The following is a 15136-nucleotide window of genomic DNA, read 5'->3' on the forward strand; positions in this document are numbered from 1 at the left end:
TTATATCCCCCTTTCCCTCTTTTTATTGTTACTATTGTTATTATTGTCCCCTCTATCTATGTTATTCTATTTCTATTTCTATTCCTTCTTGTACCGATTATACTGTATATAGAAGAAGCAATGCAAGGCAAGGCAAGGAAGAGACAGACCACCACCGACCCGACCGGACTGGACCGGATCGATTGATCGATTGCAGAGAGTGTATGAGTACGGAGTAGGTAATGTAATGTGACAGGGTAGGTAGGTAGGTGCCTAGGTAGGCAATATAAAAAACTTGGTAGCAGTTTAATTAGTTAATTAATTAGTTAATTGGTTACATCAGTCAGTGAAAAGTGAACACTCATTTATGTAATTGTTCACTGATGACAATGATAAAGTGAGTTTGTGTGTATGTTATCAGATATACTCATGGCATGCATTTATTTATTTCATTAATAGGTAGGTAGTAACTGGAGTACGTATGTACAGCACATTACATATCGTCAAGTCAATAATAATAATCGGGGGGAGGGAAAGAAGAAAGAAGAAAGAAAAGAATCCACTCCTCTTTCTTTCTTTCTTTTGTTTCTCTCTGCTGTAACATAGGATTAGGTACGTACATAGTTAATTGCATACATACATAGTTACATACATACACACATGCATGGACCATACATAACTAATGTAATAGCCGGCCAGCTAGCTAACTACACGGGTATCCATTAATTATAAAGACTCGTTCTCATCTTCCAGGTTGCATTTCCCCTTGGACTGACACAAATGATAAAAAAAATGAAACAACATAGAAACCGAATCGAGGAACGATAGGGATGGAGATTGGGTGGATGACTGACTTGTGTTTATTACACCCTCGCAGCACGGGTCGTCTTGTCGTAAAACTCGAGCGTCATGGCAGCCAGGAAGCAAGGAATGTCCTTGCGCTCCTCGACCCAGAACTTGATCAGATGCTTGATCTCCATCGCGAACAGGCTGTTGGGCCCGCCCGAGATCTTCATCGTGCCGTTCTCGCCGTCGAAGATGATCGAGTTCTCCTCGCCGTTGCCCATGCTGCCCGGCCCTCTGGCGTCGGCCGGCGCGTTCCGGTTGCCGTGTCGGTACGCCGGCGAGAGGTGGAACATGGACGTGACGCGCACCCGGCCGTTGGGCAGGAAGTCCAGCTTGTATCCCAGCACCGACGCCACGGCTTCGCGGAATTCGGACGACTTGGCTGTCCAGATCTCCTTCAGGCGACGCATGCGTTTCTCTTTCTCGGCGACTGTTCGTTCCAGCTCCTGCAGCTCGAGCTTCATGCTCTCCAGGGTGCTGACTGGGACCACCTTGACGTTCTGGTGTTCACCTCGCAACTGAGCAAGGAGGTCGCGGTTTTCCGCCTTCAGAGCTCTAATGGTGGATAACTTGAGATTCTCGGCCTCGGCTGTCGGGTTTGACCGCAGTTCGAGAATGCGGACACGCGACTGCTCTTGCAGTTCATGGAGGTGCGACTTGGTCGCTTCCAGCTCATGTTTCAAAAGGGCTACATTCTGCTCCGATTTTGACAGTGCGTCCTGAAGTGTTCGGTTCTTGCGCGAGAGAACCGCGATCCGCTCAGGTTCCGCATCACTGTCGGCTGGTGAAAGAGGTCGCTTGACACCTCGTGGCTGTGACTCGTCCTGCTGCATCTCCCGGCTCGACAGCTCGTCATGCGCCTTCTGTAGCTCTGCACGGTACTCGTCGATGAGCTGCTCAAGCTGCGCGATCTGCTTGGACTTTTGCTCATCATATCGACTTTCATCCGCATTCATCGTCATCTCCTCGGTATCGTAAGTCTTAAGCTGGGCACGGAGATATTCCACCTCCTTGATTGCAAGGGTTCGTTGACGCTCCAGTCTGAGCCTTGCCCGGCTCTCTGCGGTTCCTCCTGCAGTAGAACTGGCACTGCGCAACTTCTCGACCTCTTGCTTCAACTGATTCTTCTCCATTTCAAGGTCCTTTATGATTTCCTCCTTCTCAAGCACCCGAGGCTCGATACTGCCAAGCTTATCAAGAAGCGTGATTTTCTCCATTCGCTCTTGAACTAATGCCTTCACAACCGCTTCTGGGGAATCGAGTTCAGCTGCCAGGCCATCTGCTTGCAGAAGACTCGTCCATGATCGCCTCTCATCCTCAAGCATCTGTTTCTGGATCTGCACGTTCGCAAGCTCGGCTTCCAGATCTTTCATCAGGTTTAATTTATTCTCGAGCGATCTCTTTTGCTCCTCGACAACATCCACGTTCCTTTGAACTTTCCGCAGGTGGCGCAACTCTGCCAGCTGCTCGCGGTTTGTTGTCTCTAAGTTCCTGATGTGGTTCACCTGCTCCGACAGTTCTCTTTTCAGGACGGCCAGCGTCTCGGAATCACCTCCTTCTGCTCTCAGGCGCAAGTTTTCTGCCTCGAGGCTGGCGACTTCCGCTTCACGCTGCGACAACCGCTCTTGCACAGCATTTAAATTGTCCCGTGCACTTTGGAGATCTCTTTGCAGATCTTCCAGCGTCTTCTGCAACGACGAGCGGATGGTTTCCAGCTCATTGATTTGATACTTGTATTGTCTCTCTTGGTCAGATAACTGCGCCTGGGCGTCGTTGACCTCTTCCTGCAACGATTGATTCTGATCTTGCAATGTCCTGATCTTTCTCTCTAAGCTAGCCTTTTCGCTGAGTGCGGACTCTTGAGCCTCTTTCAGTTCCTTGGCAAGCGCTTCGCTTTTGTGGTTGGCTCGATTGCTGGCAGCTTCGGCGCCCTGCCATATCACACCGAGTTTAGTATTTAAAAGTCAAAACATCCAATAAAGCATGTAATCACCCACCTGAGCCTTTCTAAAGTCCGCGTCGGCTTTCATTTGCAAGTCCCTAAGCTCTTTCTCATGGCGTAGTGCCATGAGATCTCGCTCCTGCTTGAGATTCTCCAATTCATATTTCAAGGTATTCAGTTGCACGCGTAGTTCGTGATTTTCCGCTTCTAGACAGCCAAGTAAGCTCCAATTCTCTTCTATTCGTGTGGGAGTCGCATCTTACCCGTCTTGGACGGTTGAGACGGACGGAGAGACTGTCGCAACGGATGCTGGGTCGATGACGCCGAAGGAGACGAGGGCGATCCGCCTGCGAGGAAGTCATAGGTGGGCTGAGTGTTGGCGAGTCTCTGCGAACTCATCTTGGACCTGTCAGTGTCTTTGTGTTCTGTATCGGAGCTCAAGCAATAGCAAGGTGATGCTCACGGTGCAAGCTAGGTATCCTCGAAGACTCGGAGTACATGTATCCTGGCGGCCGAAGGCGACACCCTTGAGCTCCAGACGCGGAGCTAAATACTCTGACAGGCACCAGGGGTCTTTCTCTAGACAATAGAACGGTTCAATGAACGCAGCGAACAACAGCCGGCCATCAAGCGAAGCATTCGCTGCTTTGTTTTGCGGCGCGGGTTTGCAGGCATGGGACGCTGACTAAGCAATGCAGTCACCTGCAGAGAGCTTGTAGCCCGAACAGGATTAGTGCCAAAATTTCTACAAGGCGAGCCCGCGCGGAGCACCGCAAATCTTCAAAATTTCGAGCTCTTGGACCGACTCTTCGATCTCCACCACTTGCTGTCTACACATCTCTCCGTCGCTACTGTCCCCCAATTATTTTCTCTGTCTCTGTCGGCGTCTCCGGGGGAGCATTCAGAGATAGCATAATCCACCATGGCAAAGGACAAGAGCGACAAGGAGAAGAAGAAGGAGAAGAAGGAAAAGAAGCGCTCGGAGACCGACGGCGTCCACAAGCACAAGAAAGACAAGAAGGAGAAGAAGCATTCCAGCGCCCTGGCTGATGCCGTCGAAAAGGAGCTTACGACACAAGTGTTGGAGGGATTAGAGAAGGCACAGGCTCAAGAAGCGACTGCCAATGGACACACTGAGGAGAAGGAGTCCAAGCCGGCGGAGCCTCGGCCAGTTGGCGCTCTTGTTCCATTTGCACACCCACTGGTCGAAGACAAGACTGCGAAGAAGGTGTTGAAGAGCGTGAAGAAAGGTAAAAAAAATTTTTCTACTTAGAGATATCCTAAAATCTTTGGCGCAACTGCTGACTGACTGTCATCTTCAGCCGCTGCGAACAAGTCTCTGAAACGGGGTGTGAAAGAAGTCGTCAAGGCCCTTCGCAAGTCCCCTATCCCTCAAGCAAACGTCGCCGTTCCAGAACCTCCAGGCATCGTGGTTCTTGCCGCAGACATCTCTCCCATGGACGTCATCTCCCACATCCCCGTACTCTGCGAAGATCATGGTATTCCCTACGTCTTCGTCACGTCTCGCGCGGAGCTGGGTGCGGCTGGCGCCACGAAACGGCCGACCAGTGTGGTGATGGTCACGAAGACTGGGAAAGGCAAGAAGAAGGAAGGAGAGGCTGCCAATGGCGAAGATCAGGAAGACTTCAGCAAGGTATATTCGGAGCTGGTGAAGATCGTCGAGAAGGAGTCGCAAAAGGTCAGGATCTGAATTGCAATGTTGCGCCTGCGGAGATGATTTTTGTCTAATGTTTGCTGTATATTTTCCCATTTGGTTTGCCTTTTTTTTTTTCTTTCGGTTTCTTTTTCAAGTCCGGCATGGCAGTTTTTGTGTTTGGGGAAGGGCCCCCAAGGGGCACGCGGTCATGGGATATCACTTGACATGTCTTCCGGCGTTCTAGTATCGGTGTATAAAAAAAGGCAGGAACCGAAAAATGATGATTACTGTCGTTGCGACCTGTTTGTTGTTTGTGGCTTGAAAGGCGTAAGACGGTCAAGATGGTCGACTCCACCTGGGTTTCATGTGGCACTCGTCTTCGGGATTTCCGACTTGGCTTCCAACCCTTCCATGTGTCTCCATGCTGACGGACGGAGTATTTCTGGCAAGAAATGTCGGAATCCCGACGCTGAGGCGTCGTTAGAAGCGTGGCGTGCCGAAGACCCGGAAGGCGGCCCGCGGTGGCAGCCGACAGGCACCAGAGCTTATCATCGCAGTCTCCTCCTCCATAGCCCGCTGTCATCAGGCATTGTGGCCGTCAGTACTGTTCTCTGTTCGCAATTAACGATGTCTCTGCCGTGAGATATTACCGGATACGCTCTAGAAGCCGCGTTGAACTCTTGCAAGACCGACAAGCTAAGGGAATGCATATTTTTGGTGCAACGGTGCGAGCCCCACCCGCTACGGCGGTGATCTTCATGCACAACTGCACCTGTTGGCCCAGGATTCGAGCCTGTGGAGCATCGTCGTGTCAATTCTTCACAACTGTCCTCACCGTTGGATTCGACGTCAATAATTCCCGTCTAATTCCCGCGTGGGAAGCCGTTTATCCGTCTCTGCCCTGACCTTCGGCCCTTATCAAGGCCGAGGTGGCCTCTCTCCGCTGCGTTGATCTTTCCATACCGAGGAAGAGAGGTCTGTGACGCTCGCCAGAATAAGATTTTAAGCTTTTCGATAACGATCCCGTCATGCTGACGAAATACCAGTCTGGCGAATGGGATGGCTCAGAAAAGGACCCTAATGCTGACATCCTTGTCTGTGTTCATCGAAACATGCATATACACGATGCCAGCCACAGCGTCCTAATACAGCGTTCTGTATAGCTGCAATCGGATCTTCGGCATCCCTCGTCATGCCGAGCAGCCCTCTGTGAACAGACATGACCCGTGCGAGCCGGCCAGTGCGCGTTTCTGTACACCATCAATGCTATTATTGAACAGATCCCGCCCCGCAGGAAATGGGGGCGTTGGCGGGGACGGAGAGCGGTTTGGAAACATCGCGATGGAAGCCCAGACAAAAGATCCATCAAGACCCCTTCTCCTATATATATATAATCCTATATAAAGGGTATCCACGATGTCAACATTTTCTTCCTCCATAGCTAAAAACAAACCCATCTTTGCATATTCAAAACCGAAATGGCGAACGAAAACAGGGGCAATGCCGGCAGGAGGCTGCCTGCCGCTGTCCTTGATGATCTGGCAAAGACAGCTCCAGACCAGAAATTTGCTCTCATTCCCAACGGGCCTGAAGTGTCAGATGGCTTCCGCGAGGTCAAGATAAGGGACCTGGCCCAGGCAGTCAATTACGCATCCTGGTGGATTGAGAAGACGTTCGGTCGTCCTTCCAAGCCGGAAACGCTGTCCTACATGGCAGCAAATGATATCCGCTATGTGATATTCGCTCTTGCGTCTAACAAGACCGGCTATAAGGTGTGTGTTGTCTCCTCTCAAGTTCTAATCAGGAAGATGACTAACCTATACAGCCCTTTCTTCCCTCCACAAGAAACTCGGATGAAGCCTTTCTGCACCTTTTGAAAGCCACCGATTGTCAGAAGTTCATTTACGGCTCTGAGCGGAAACACCGAGTGTTCGATATCAAGAAACTCAGCCCGGATCTCCAGATCGTTGAGATGCCTTCCCTGTGGGAGATGATCGAGGGTCAAGCTCCCCCATATCCTTTTGAGAAAACTTACGAAGAGGAAGAGGACAATGTGGCCCTCATAATTCACAGCTCGGGCACAACAGGTATGTCAGGGCTCACGGAGAGCTGAAACCGGAGACGAGATACTGACAACTTTTCCGGGTATAGGGTTGCCAAAGCCGGTCTATCTCACCAATGGATACTTTGGTGTTATTGATCGTATTGTCAATCTTCCCTATCCGCCTGGTCGTCGTCCCTCTTACTGGCACACTTTGGGACCGCAGGATCTAGTCTTGTCAACAACTCCCTTTTTCCATGTTATGGGGTACATGGCACTTATGGAATCGCTGTTCCACAGTATTCCATTCGTTACTCCGCCGGACAAGCCCTTGTCGCCCGACTTGATCGTTGATGTGATCGATGCCGCGAAGCCAACTGCTGCCGTATTCCCGCCTTCTCTGCTGGAAGAAATGAGCCATTCGGATCGCGCACTGGACGGTATCTCTCGCTTGAACCAGGTGAACTTTGGGGGAGCGCCACTCTCTCCGGAGATTGGAGACAAGCTCTGCAAAGTGACCACCTTGCTGACTGTCATTGGTGCCAGCGAGGTTGGTCTCATCCCCACCATGCAGCCATTGTCGGCCGAGGACTGGGGTTACTACGAATGGAATCCGTACTTCGGAGTGGATATGCAATTCGTCGGGGAGAACATGTATGAGTTGGTGATCAAGAGGGCCCCGACCCGAGAGTTCCAGGGCATCTTCCACACCTTCCCCGAGCTGCAGGAATACCGGACCAAGGACGTCTTCATCCCGCATCCCACCAAGCCGAACAAGTGGATATACCACGGGCGCATCGACGATGTCATTGTCCTCAGCAACGGAGAGAAGTTCAACCCGGTGACCATGGAGAAGATCATCGAAGGACATCCCCTTGTTTCCCGTGCCGTCATTACCGGTCAGGGTCGGTTCCAGTCGGCCCTCCTGGTGGAGCCCAACTGGAATGAATGGAGTGAAGACAAGCCCGTAAGCGAGCTCATAGACGCGATATGGCCGGTGGTGCAGCAGGCGAATGAAGGCGCTCCGGCTCACGGGCGTGTGCTCAAGTCCAAGATTGGAGTGGCCAGTAAGAGCAAGCCCTTCAAGACGACGCCGAAAGGGTCCACCCAGCGGCACCATGTCTACAGGGACTATGCGGAAGAGATCGAGGCCATCTATAGGGAGAGCGGTGAGGAAGACCTTGCCTCCCAGCAGCTGCCCGAGCAGGCAGATCTCGCTGGGATCAAGAACTACGTCCAGAAGGTCGTCTCGTCCATCCTCGGCAGGTCGGAAATTGGGGAGAAGGAGGACTTCTTTGGTGCCGGTCTGGACTCTCTGCAGACCGTTCAGCTCACAAGGATCCTCCAGGGCGCCATCCGCGCGCGGTATCCGGACAAAAACAGCGAAGCCATCACGACGCAGAGGATCTACTCGAACCCGACAGTCGACCAGCTGTCTCGCTTCGTCAACAAGGTCATCAACGGCGGCGAGGCAAACGGGTTTGTGGACGAAGAATCCAGAGCAGAAAAGATCGAGTCGCTGGTCAAGAAGTACACCGCCGACATCCCCGTCCAGCAACTGGATGTGCTAAACCCTCCTCCTGATGCACACACCGTCATTCTCACCGGCTCGACCGGTTCTCTGGGGAGCTATCTCCTCAACGCATTGCTGGACGATCCCGCCACTGCCAAAGTCTACTGCCTGAACCGCTCCGCCGACGCAGCACCCAGGCAGCAGAAGAGCTTCCTGGAGAAGGGCTTGCCGTGGGACGCTCGCCGCGCGGCCAAAGTCGAGTTCCTGCAGGCGTCGTTCGGGGCCGAGAAATTCGGGCTAGAGGACAGCAAATACGACGAGATGCTGCAATCCGTGGACACCATCATCCACAACGCCTGGAAGGTCGACTTCAACCACGCCGTCTCGACGTTCGAGGACGTGCACATCCGCGGCGTGCGCCGCTTTGTCGACTTCAGCCTGCAGAGCGCCCACCACGCGCACATCCACTTCGTCTCCTCGGTCGCGACCATCGGCGCCTGGAACCCCTCTCACGGGCCTGCCGTGCCCGAGGCCCCCGTCGAGAACCCGGACGTGACGCTCCCGCAAGGATACGGCGAGTCCAAACACGTCTCGGAGCGGATCTGCCTGGCGGCATCGCGGCTCGCGGGCGTGCCGACTACCATCCTCCGAGTCGGGCAGGTCGGCGGACCAACGCTGGAGAAGGGCGTCTGGAACCGGCAGGAATGGCTGCCAACGATCATCGCGACGTCGAAAGCGACGGGGCGGATCCCAACAGACCTGGGCTCTATCAAGGTAGACTGGATCCCGGTCGACAAGCTGGCGACCATCATCCTAGAGCTGATCGAGACGCGACGAGGGACGCAGTCCGCGACACGCAGTACGGCCTTCAACCTGGTCAACCCATCAACAACGACATGGGCATCACTCATCCCCGCCGTGCAGCGGTACTACCCGCACGTGCAGCCCGTCTCGCTGTCGACATGGGTCTCCGAGCTGGAACAGCTCAGCGCGACAAACCCTTCCGAGGACGAAGTCGCAGCCAAGCCGGCCCTCAAGCTGCTAGACTTTTACCGCGGACTCCTCCACACAGAGGGCGGGCTGTCATCGCCGATCGAGCAGCGGCAGACGAAAGAAGGCAGCGCGACGATGCGCAAGCTGGGGCCTGTCGATCAGCCGTTGATGGAGAATTGGTTGAGACAGTGGGCGTTCTAACCGCAGTCAGCGTATACATATAAATAAAACGAGACGAGACCTATATATGCATATACCTTACTTTGAGAAATAGAAGCCTTTTTTTTTGTTCATCAGGTTGAATAAAGCCACTATCGTATAACTCAATAAATAATACCTTTTTTTTTCTAAACCCCCTTTTTGCACAAAGAACAGCATGGTAGGTAATATGGTACTATGGTACTATAGTATTCATTTTACGATACGTTAACGCTACGTAGGTAGTAAGTAGATAGTAAGTAGTACTCCTTTTCCCACACTTCTAATAAATATAAAATAAAATAAAATAAAAAGGCAAAATCAAGGGTCTAAAATAATAGATAGGCAGACAGACATAAGAAAAAAAAAACCCCATTTCTAAGCTTAAGTTTTTATAGGAATCCCATTCCATTTCATTAAAAAATAAAAAAAAAGTAAAAAAAGAAAAAGAAAAAGGTAACCACCGACATCGATATCAGTCAGGTTCTCATAGCCTGCTCGTTATATTATTCTTTTCATTTTCTTTCTTTTCATTTTTCTTTTGTTTAATGTAAATTTCCCTCCCTAACCTACGCACAATACAGCGTCTACACAACCTGCTCGAAAGCGCGGTTGATCGGGGAGCGGACCTTCTGGCCCTTGTAGTACTCGATGGTGGCGATGGCGCGCTTGCTGATGCCCTCTGGGGTGAGTTCGAATTTCTGCAAGACATCATATTAGCAATTGTGTTTTTCTAGCGGGGAAGGGTTTTGTGGGCTTACCTTGTACAACTCCTTGTACGGGCCAGAAGCACCGAAGCGGTTCAGACCGAATTGCTCGTGAGAGTACCGCTCCCAACCAATCGTCGATGCTGCCTCGACGGACAGCACGGGAATGCCGTCCGGAATGACCTGCAGACGGTACGCCTTGTCCTGCGCGTCGAACACCTCCCAGCACGGCAGGGACACGACACGGGCCACGATGCCGTGCTTCTCCTTCAGGTAATTGGCAGCGTCGATGCTGAGGCTGACTTCGGATCCGGTCGACACGATGGTGATGGCGGCATCCGGTGCCTCCAGAATGACGTAACCTCCCTTCAGGGCGGCCTCGATCGTCGAGTTCTGCAGCTGAGGAAGGTTCTGCCGGGTCAGGGCGAGAATGCTGGGCGTGTTCTTCGCGGTCAGGGCCGAGTAGTAGGCGGCGCTGGTCTCGTTGCCGTCGGCCGGGCGCCAGACCATCAGGTTGGGCGTGGCACGGAAGTGCACCAGAGTCTCGATCGGCTGGTGGGTAGGACCGTCCTCACCCAGACCGATGGAGTCGTGAGTCGCGATCCAGATCACCCGGACGCGAGACAGGGCCGACAGACGGACAGCACCGGCAGCGTACGAGACGAAGTTGAGGAAGGTACCTCCAGCGGGGATCACGGTGCCATAGGCAGCGAGACCGTTCATGACGGCACCCATGGCGTGCTCACGCACACCGTAACGGAGGTAGCGGCCCGACCAGTCGCCGATTCCGTACTCGGGAGGCTGGAAGTCGACCGCGTTCTTCCAGCGAGTGTTGTTAGAGCCCGTCAGGTCGGCAGATCCGGACAGCAGCTCAGGGATCACGCCGTGGATCTTCTCCAGGACAGTCTCGGACAGCTTGCGGGAAGCGACCGCGGCGTCGGTGGGCTTGTAGGTCGGGAGGTTCTTCTCCCATCCCTCGGGCAGCTTGCCCGACAGACGACGGAGGAGGTCGTCGTACTCGGCCTTGTATTCAGTGGCGTACTTCTCCAGCAGAGCGTTCCACTCCTGCTCTTTGGCAGCTCCCTCAGCAGCGCGCTTGCCATAGAGGTCGTAGACCTCCTGGGGAACCACGAAGCTCTGGTCGGGGTTGAATCCGAACTTCCGCTTGACGCTCTGGGCGTCGTCGGCCTTCAGGGGGTTGCCGTGCACGCCAGCGGTGCCCTGGAGCTTGGAACCGTAACCAATGGTGGTGGTCAGCTTAATGATGGAGGGCTTGTCCTTGACCTCCTGCGCCTTGCGGATGGCGTCCTCAATGGCTTGGAGATCGTGGTCACCGTCCTTGACCCACTGGGTGTGCCAGCCGTAGGCCTCGAAGCGCTTCAGGACATCCTCGGTGAAAGCGACCTTGGTGTCACCATCTAATTGTGTGTTAGTCCAAGTTCTCGATATCCCGGAAATCAGTGCACGCACCAATGGAGATGTGGTTGTCATCGTAGATGGCAATGAGGTTACCCAGCTTCAGGTGACCAGCCATGCTGGCGGCCTCGCAGGCAACACCCTCCATGGCGCAACCGTCACCGAAGATGGTGTAGGTGTAGTTGTTGAACAGCTCATAGCCGGGCTTGTTGAACACAGCGGCGGTGTGAGCCTGGGCAATGGCCAGACCGACGGCGTTGCTGAAACCCTGACCCAACGGGCCAGTGGTGACCTCGACACCAGGAGTTTCCTTAGCTTCCGGGTGTCCAGGGGTGATACTTCCGATTTGCTGGAGGGTTGTTAGTTAGCATTGTGTTGGAATCCTCAAATAGAGTACAGACATACCCGGAAGTTCTTCAGGTCTTCAATGGAAACATTGTATCCGAAGAGGTGCAGCAGAGCATACTGGAGCATGCAGCCATGGCCGTTCCTGATAGAAAGAGACGGGGTTAGCGGATTAATTCGCCGGCGTCAACATTCGCCATATCAATAGGATCGGCCAGAGGTAGAGAAGCAGTATTCGGGCGAAACTCACGAGAGGACGAATCGATCCCGGTTGACCCAGTCAGGGTTCTTGGGGTTGAAGTTCATGAACTTGTTGAAGAGGACGTGGGCGACCGGGGCCAGGCCCATAGGGGCACCGGGATGACCGGCGTTGGCCTTGGATGTGGCATCGACCTGCGTCACGCCGGAATTGTTAGTCTGGGAGGCAGAAAAAAAAAAGCAGCTATTCATCGAAGATCCGGTGAGATGAGCGCTCGCTTGCTGGACTGCTTGCATTGGCAACTGGCGTCAATAGCTCCGCTGCGATCTCACCAGGAAGCTTCGCGCGGAATGACCAAAAAGGCACATTTCCGCCTCTATCCAGAACAGAAAAAAGAACGCAAGAAACGGTCAGCAGAGAAGAGTACATACCGCGAGAACACGGATCGTGTTGATGGCCAATTGATCGAGCTCGGTGTAACCCATGATTGCAGCTTCTGTTTGCAGAATTAGCTATATTTTTTCTCTGAGCGTAGGGGTAAAAAAAAGAAATTGGTTTGGGAAGGGTAAAGAAGGTAAGTAAGCAAGGTAAGGAAGGTAAAGGTAAGGAGGGGCACAGGCGCGGGGTTATTATTATCTCTGACATACAAAAATCAAATCACAGGAAGACTCTTTCTGAATCGACGGTGGAAACAAGAAAGAGAGCGTGAGTCGAGGAGAAGATGGCCTTCCAAGTTCTTTCTTTCTCCGTTGACCTCTCTTTTTTTTTCCAGCAACAATCAATGATAGGAAAGAGAAGAAAGAAAGAAGAAGGGGAGAAGAGGGAAAGAAAAGAAGAGGGAGAAGCACGCTTTTCTGGAGGAAGAAAGAACCCCGTGGCGGGACGGGCTGGTTTGGTGGGGCAGGATGATGTCTTGTCGGTGGGGTGAATCATCAGTCATCAATCACCCATGCGGATAATCGAGCAGAGGATTCATCCATCTGCATGCACCACTGCCTGAGGTTTTCTGTCAGACACGAATGATCGTGGAGATGATTCGAGCAGCCCGTGGCAGCGATGTTCTTACGTCAGGGAACGAAGCTAGATCTCGTACGAGTACGTCACTCATATAATATCTCTTAGGAACTGAAGAGTTGACAGCAGCATGACCTGCCATCGATTGCCCTTCTTCTTCTTACGATTGACACTATGATGGAGTACTAGATGCAGCCAATGCAGCACGAGCTTACAATACCCGATATCACCGTACTGTACTCTGTACATGCAGTACAGGAATCATGACCAAGGCATTATCAAACAGCCACAGCGACCTCTCCAACCACGGGGGCAAGACGTAGCCAATGATAATTATCCGACGGTCAGGAAAATGTCCAATTTAGGCGTGTCGACCCTGGCTGGGTCTGGATTCAAGAAGAGACAAGACAGAAATAATTTTTTTCCCCTGTCGGACTACTCTGCTCCGGGGAATGCTCCGTAAGGTAGTTAGTTGATTACATATACATAGGCAGATCGGTTACTGATGCGATGCGGCTTTCCACCCATTTCCCAGTAGTATTAATAACACACATCAATCAATAGCCGCTCCGACCGCTAGCTATATCCGCAATTTAGCCGTTCGAGAACGTCGTGGCTTACAGTATTGTACAACATATCTACCGGGGTACGCAAGAAAGGGGCCAAACTTCTTTTTTTCCCTCTCTCTCTCTTCTTTTTTTTTCAGTGAAAGACATTATTTCCATCGTGTTTAGTTCTGCGATGTTCTATGACAAATGCCTTTTCAATTCCACCGGTCTCGGATTACCCATCGGGGTTGCTCCGATAGATCGGTCAGGTGATCGATTCTGGACTGGTCTTTCCGGTCCCTAAGGTAATTGATATTTATACAGATGAGATCATGAGGATGATGAGGTAGATAGCTACCAGAGCATCTACTCGACTGTCCTACTCTGGTCTAGAAGAAAGACTTTCCCCAGTGGTGGTATAGAGGTGGTCTAACTATTTTTACACCCGCTCAGCGGAGCAATGCTTGCAGCTTGCCTTACAGCTAAATCGCAGACTCTTCGACCTGCTCGGCAGATTAAAATCCCGGCTTGCTGCAAAAGGCAAAGGGTATAAACAACTAAGCTTGAATTACGGTGAACAGAATTCGGCAAACCGACACGAACTATATATATATACGGAATACGCCCCTCCCTCGCCGCGGGTCCACCACAGCTATTCCCAAAATATACAGGTACACAGAACGCCTGAACAGAAACATAGAAACATAAAAAAACATAACTGACAACCCGTCAAACACGGCTCGACAAAACGCAGTACTCACGGACAAAAGAGGTATCATGTAGACGAGCCCGTACACTGCCAAAAAAAAAAATCAGAGGAACCGCCCCCAACTCCATCATAAATCGTATTCAATACATCCATCAAGTAACCAGTCGGTGATCCCACCCCTCAAACAGGCCCATATCATTGAACTCTTCATCCGCCGCCGGGATCATGATCCCCTTGAGCGGATCGACCATGTCAAGCCCATTCGGAGGCTGTATGTTGACCTCAGGCGGCACAGGAACATCATCCGCGCTGCCCAGACTCTCCTCGGAATAGCTGAGCACACTCTGTGGTGCGGTCGTGTTACCGTTGGGCAGGTCCCCGCTGCTGGCAGACCACGCTTCCGGGGAGAGCTCCTGAGAGCTTTGCCGCTGGGCAGACGCCTGCTGGTGCTGGTGCTGGAAATCAACGAGCGACGCAAAAGGACCCCGGTCCTCGATGCACTCTTGCCCGCCATAGATGCCATTGAAGATATTCGAATGACCCCGGTCCATATCGCTGAGAATGAACTCCCAGTCGGCGGTCGACATGGACGTCTTGGGAAGATCAGAGCAGGACATCGCCCGGATGTTGTCCGGTCCGAGGGAATAATAATCCAGGTTGTGGTCCGTCGGGACATCCGCCGATCGGTGCTTGTCCGATGCAAAGTGATTAGAATTCGGTGCCGGCGACTGGCTAGAGTGGTGTATCTGATTTGGCGATCCGACCTGTTGCTGTGGCAGCAGCGGACTGGCATTGGTGATGGTGGCTCGGCGAGACGGTGTCTCTGGTTTCGCCGGCTTGCCAGAAGCCGCACTCATGGAGAGGCGAGCTCGCAAAGACTGTAGTGGCTTCTTAGGCGAGCTCGGCTTGGTGTTGGATGGTCGGAGCCGACGTGTTCGCGTTCTGGGGGTTGTGTAGATGGCACCTCGCGCTTGTCGCTAGATGAACCTGTTACAATATTGGCGAGAACACTAAACTCGGCCGCAGCCG

General features: G+C 52.5%; 5 protein-coding genes across 5 annotated transcripts; 2 read left to right on the top strand and 3 right to left on the bottom strand.

Annotated features, from left to right (window-relative positions):
- Window positions 1-842: 842 nt before the first annotated feature.
- Window positions 843-3166, bottom strand: T310_8201 (uncharacterized protein; the record flags this gene model as incomplete). Its single annotated transcript, XM_013469012.1, has 3 exons — window positions 843-2756; window positions 2823-2974; window positions 3031-3166. The coding sequence occupies 3 exons, from the start codon at window positions 3164-3166 to the stop codon at window positions 843-845; spliced, it is 2202 nt and encodes a 733-aa protein (XP_013324466.1).
- Window positions 3167-3689: 523 nt separating this feature from the next.
- On the top strand, window positions 3690-4478 carry T310_8202 (Small nuclear ribonucleoprotein complex protein Nhp2; the record flags this gene model as incomplete). Its single annotated transcript, XM_013469013.1, has 2 exons — window positions 3690-4017; window positions 4090-4478. 2 exons carry the CDS (start codon window positions 3690-3692, stop codon window positions 4476-4478), a joined length of 717 nt encoding a protein of 238 aa, XP_013324467.1.
- A 1424-nt stretch (window positions 4479-5902) lies between these two features.
- T310_8203 (L-aminoadipate-semialdehyde dehydrogenase) lies at window positions 5903-9172 on the top strand (the record flags this gene model as incomplete). Its single annotated transcript, XM_013469014.1, has 3 exons — window positions 5903-6196; window positions 6250-6511; window positions 6576-9172. 3 exons carry the CDS (start codon window positions 5903-5905, stop codon window positions 9170-9172), a joined length of 3153 nt encoding a protein of 1050 aa, XP_013324468.1.
- A 584-nt stretch (window positions 9173-9756) lies between these two features.
- Window positions 9757-12321, bottom strand: T310_8204 (Transketolase; the record flags this gene model as incomplete). Its single annotated transcript, XM_013469015.1, has 6 exons — window positions 9757-9870; window positions 9931-11294; window positions 11347-11641; window positions 11698-11782; window positions 11888-12054; window positions 12268-12321. 6 exons carry the CDS (start codon window positions 12319-12321, stop codon window positions 9757-9759), a joined length of 2079 nt encoding a protein of 692 aa, XP_013324469.1.
- Window positions 12322-14259: 1938 nt separating this feature from the next.
- Window positions 14260-15048, bottom strand: T310_8205 (FacB; the record flags this gene model as incomplete). The annotated part of the gene is made up of 1 exon (XM_013469016.1): window positions 14260-15048. A coding segment is annotated over one exon (789 nt), but the record flags the coding sequence as incomplete, so codon positions are not given.
- Window positions 15049-15136: the final 88 nt, after the last annotated feature.

The sequence above is a fragment of the Rasamsonia emersonii genome (genome assembly GCF_000968595.1).
Source record: "Rasamsonia emersonii CBS 393.64 chromosome Unknown ctg1118621760676, whole genome shotgun sequence".
Lineage (NCBI taxonomy): Eukaryota > Fungi > Ascomycota > Eurotiomycetes > Eurotiales > Trichocomaceae > Rasamsonia > Rasamsonia emersonii.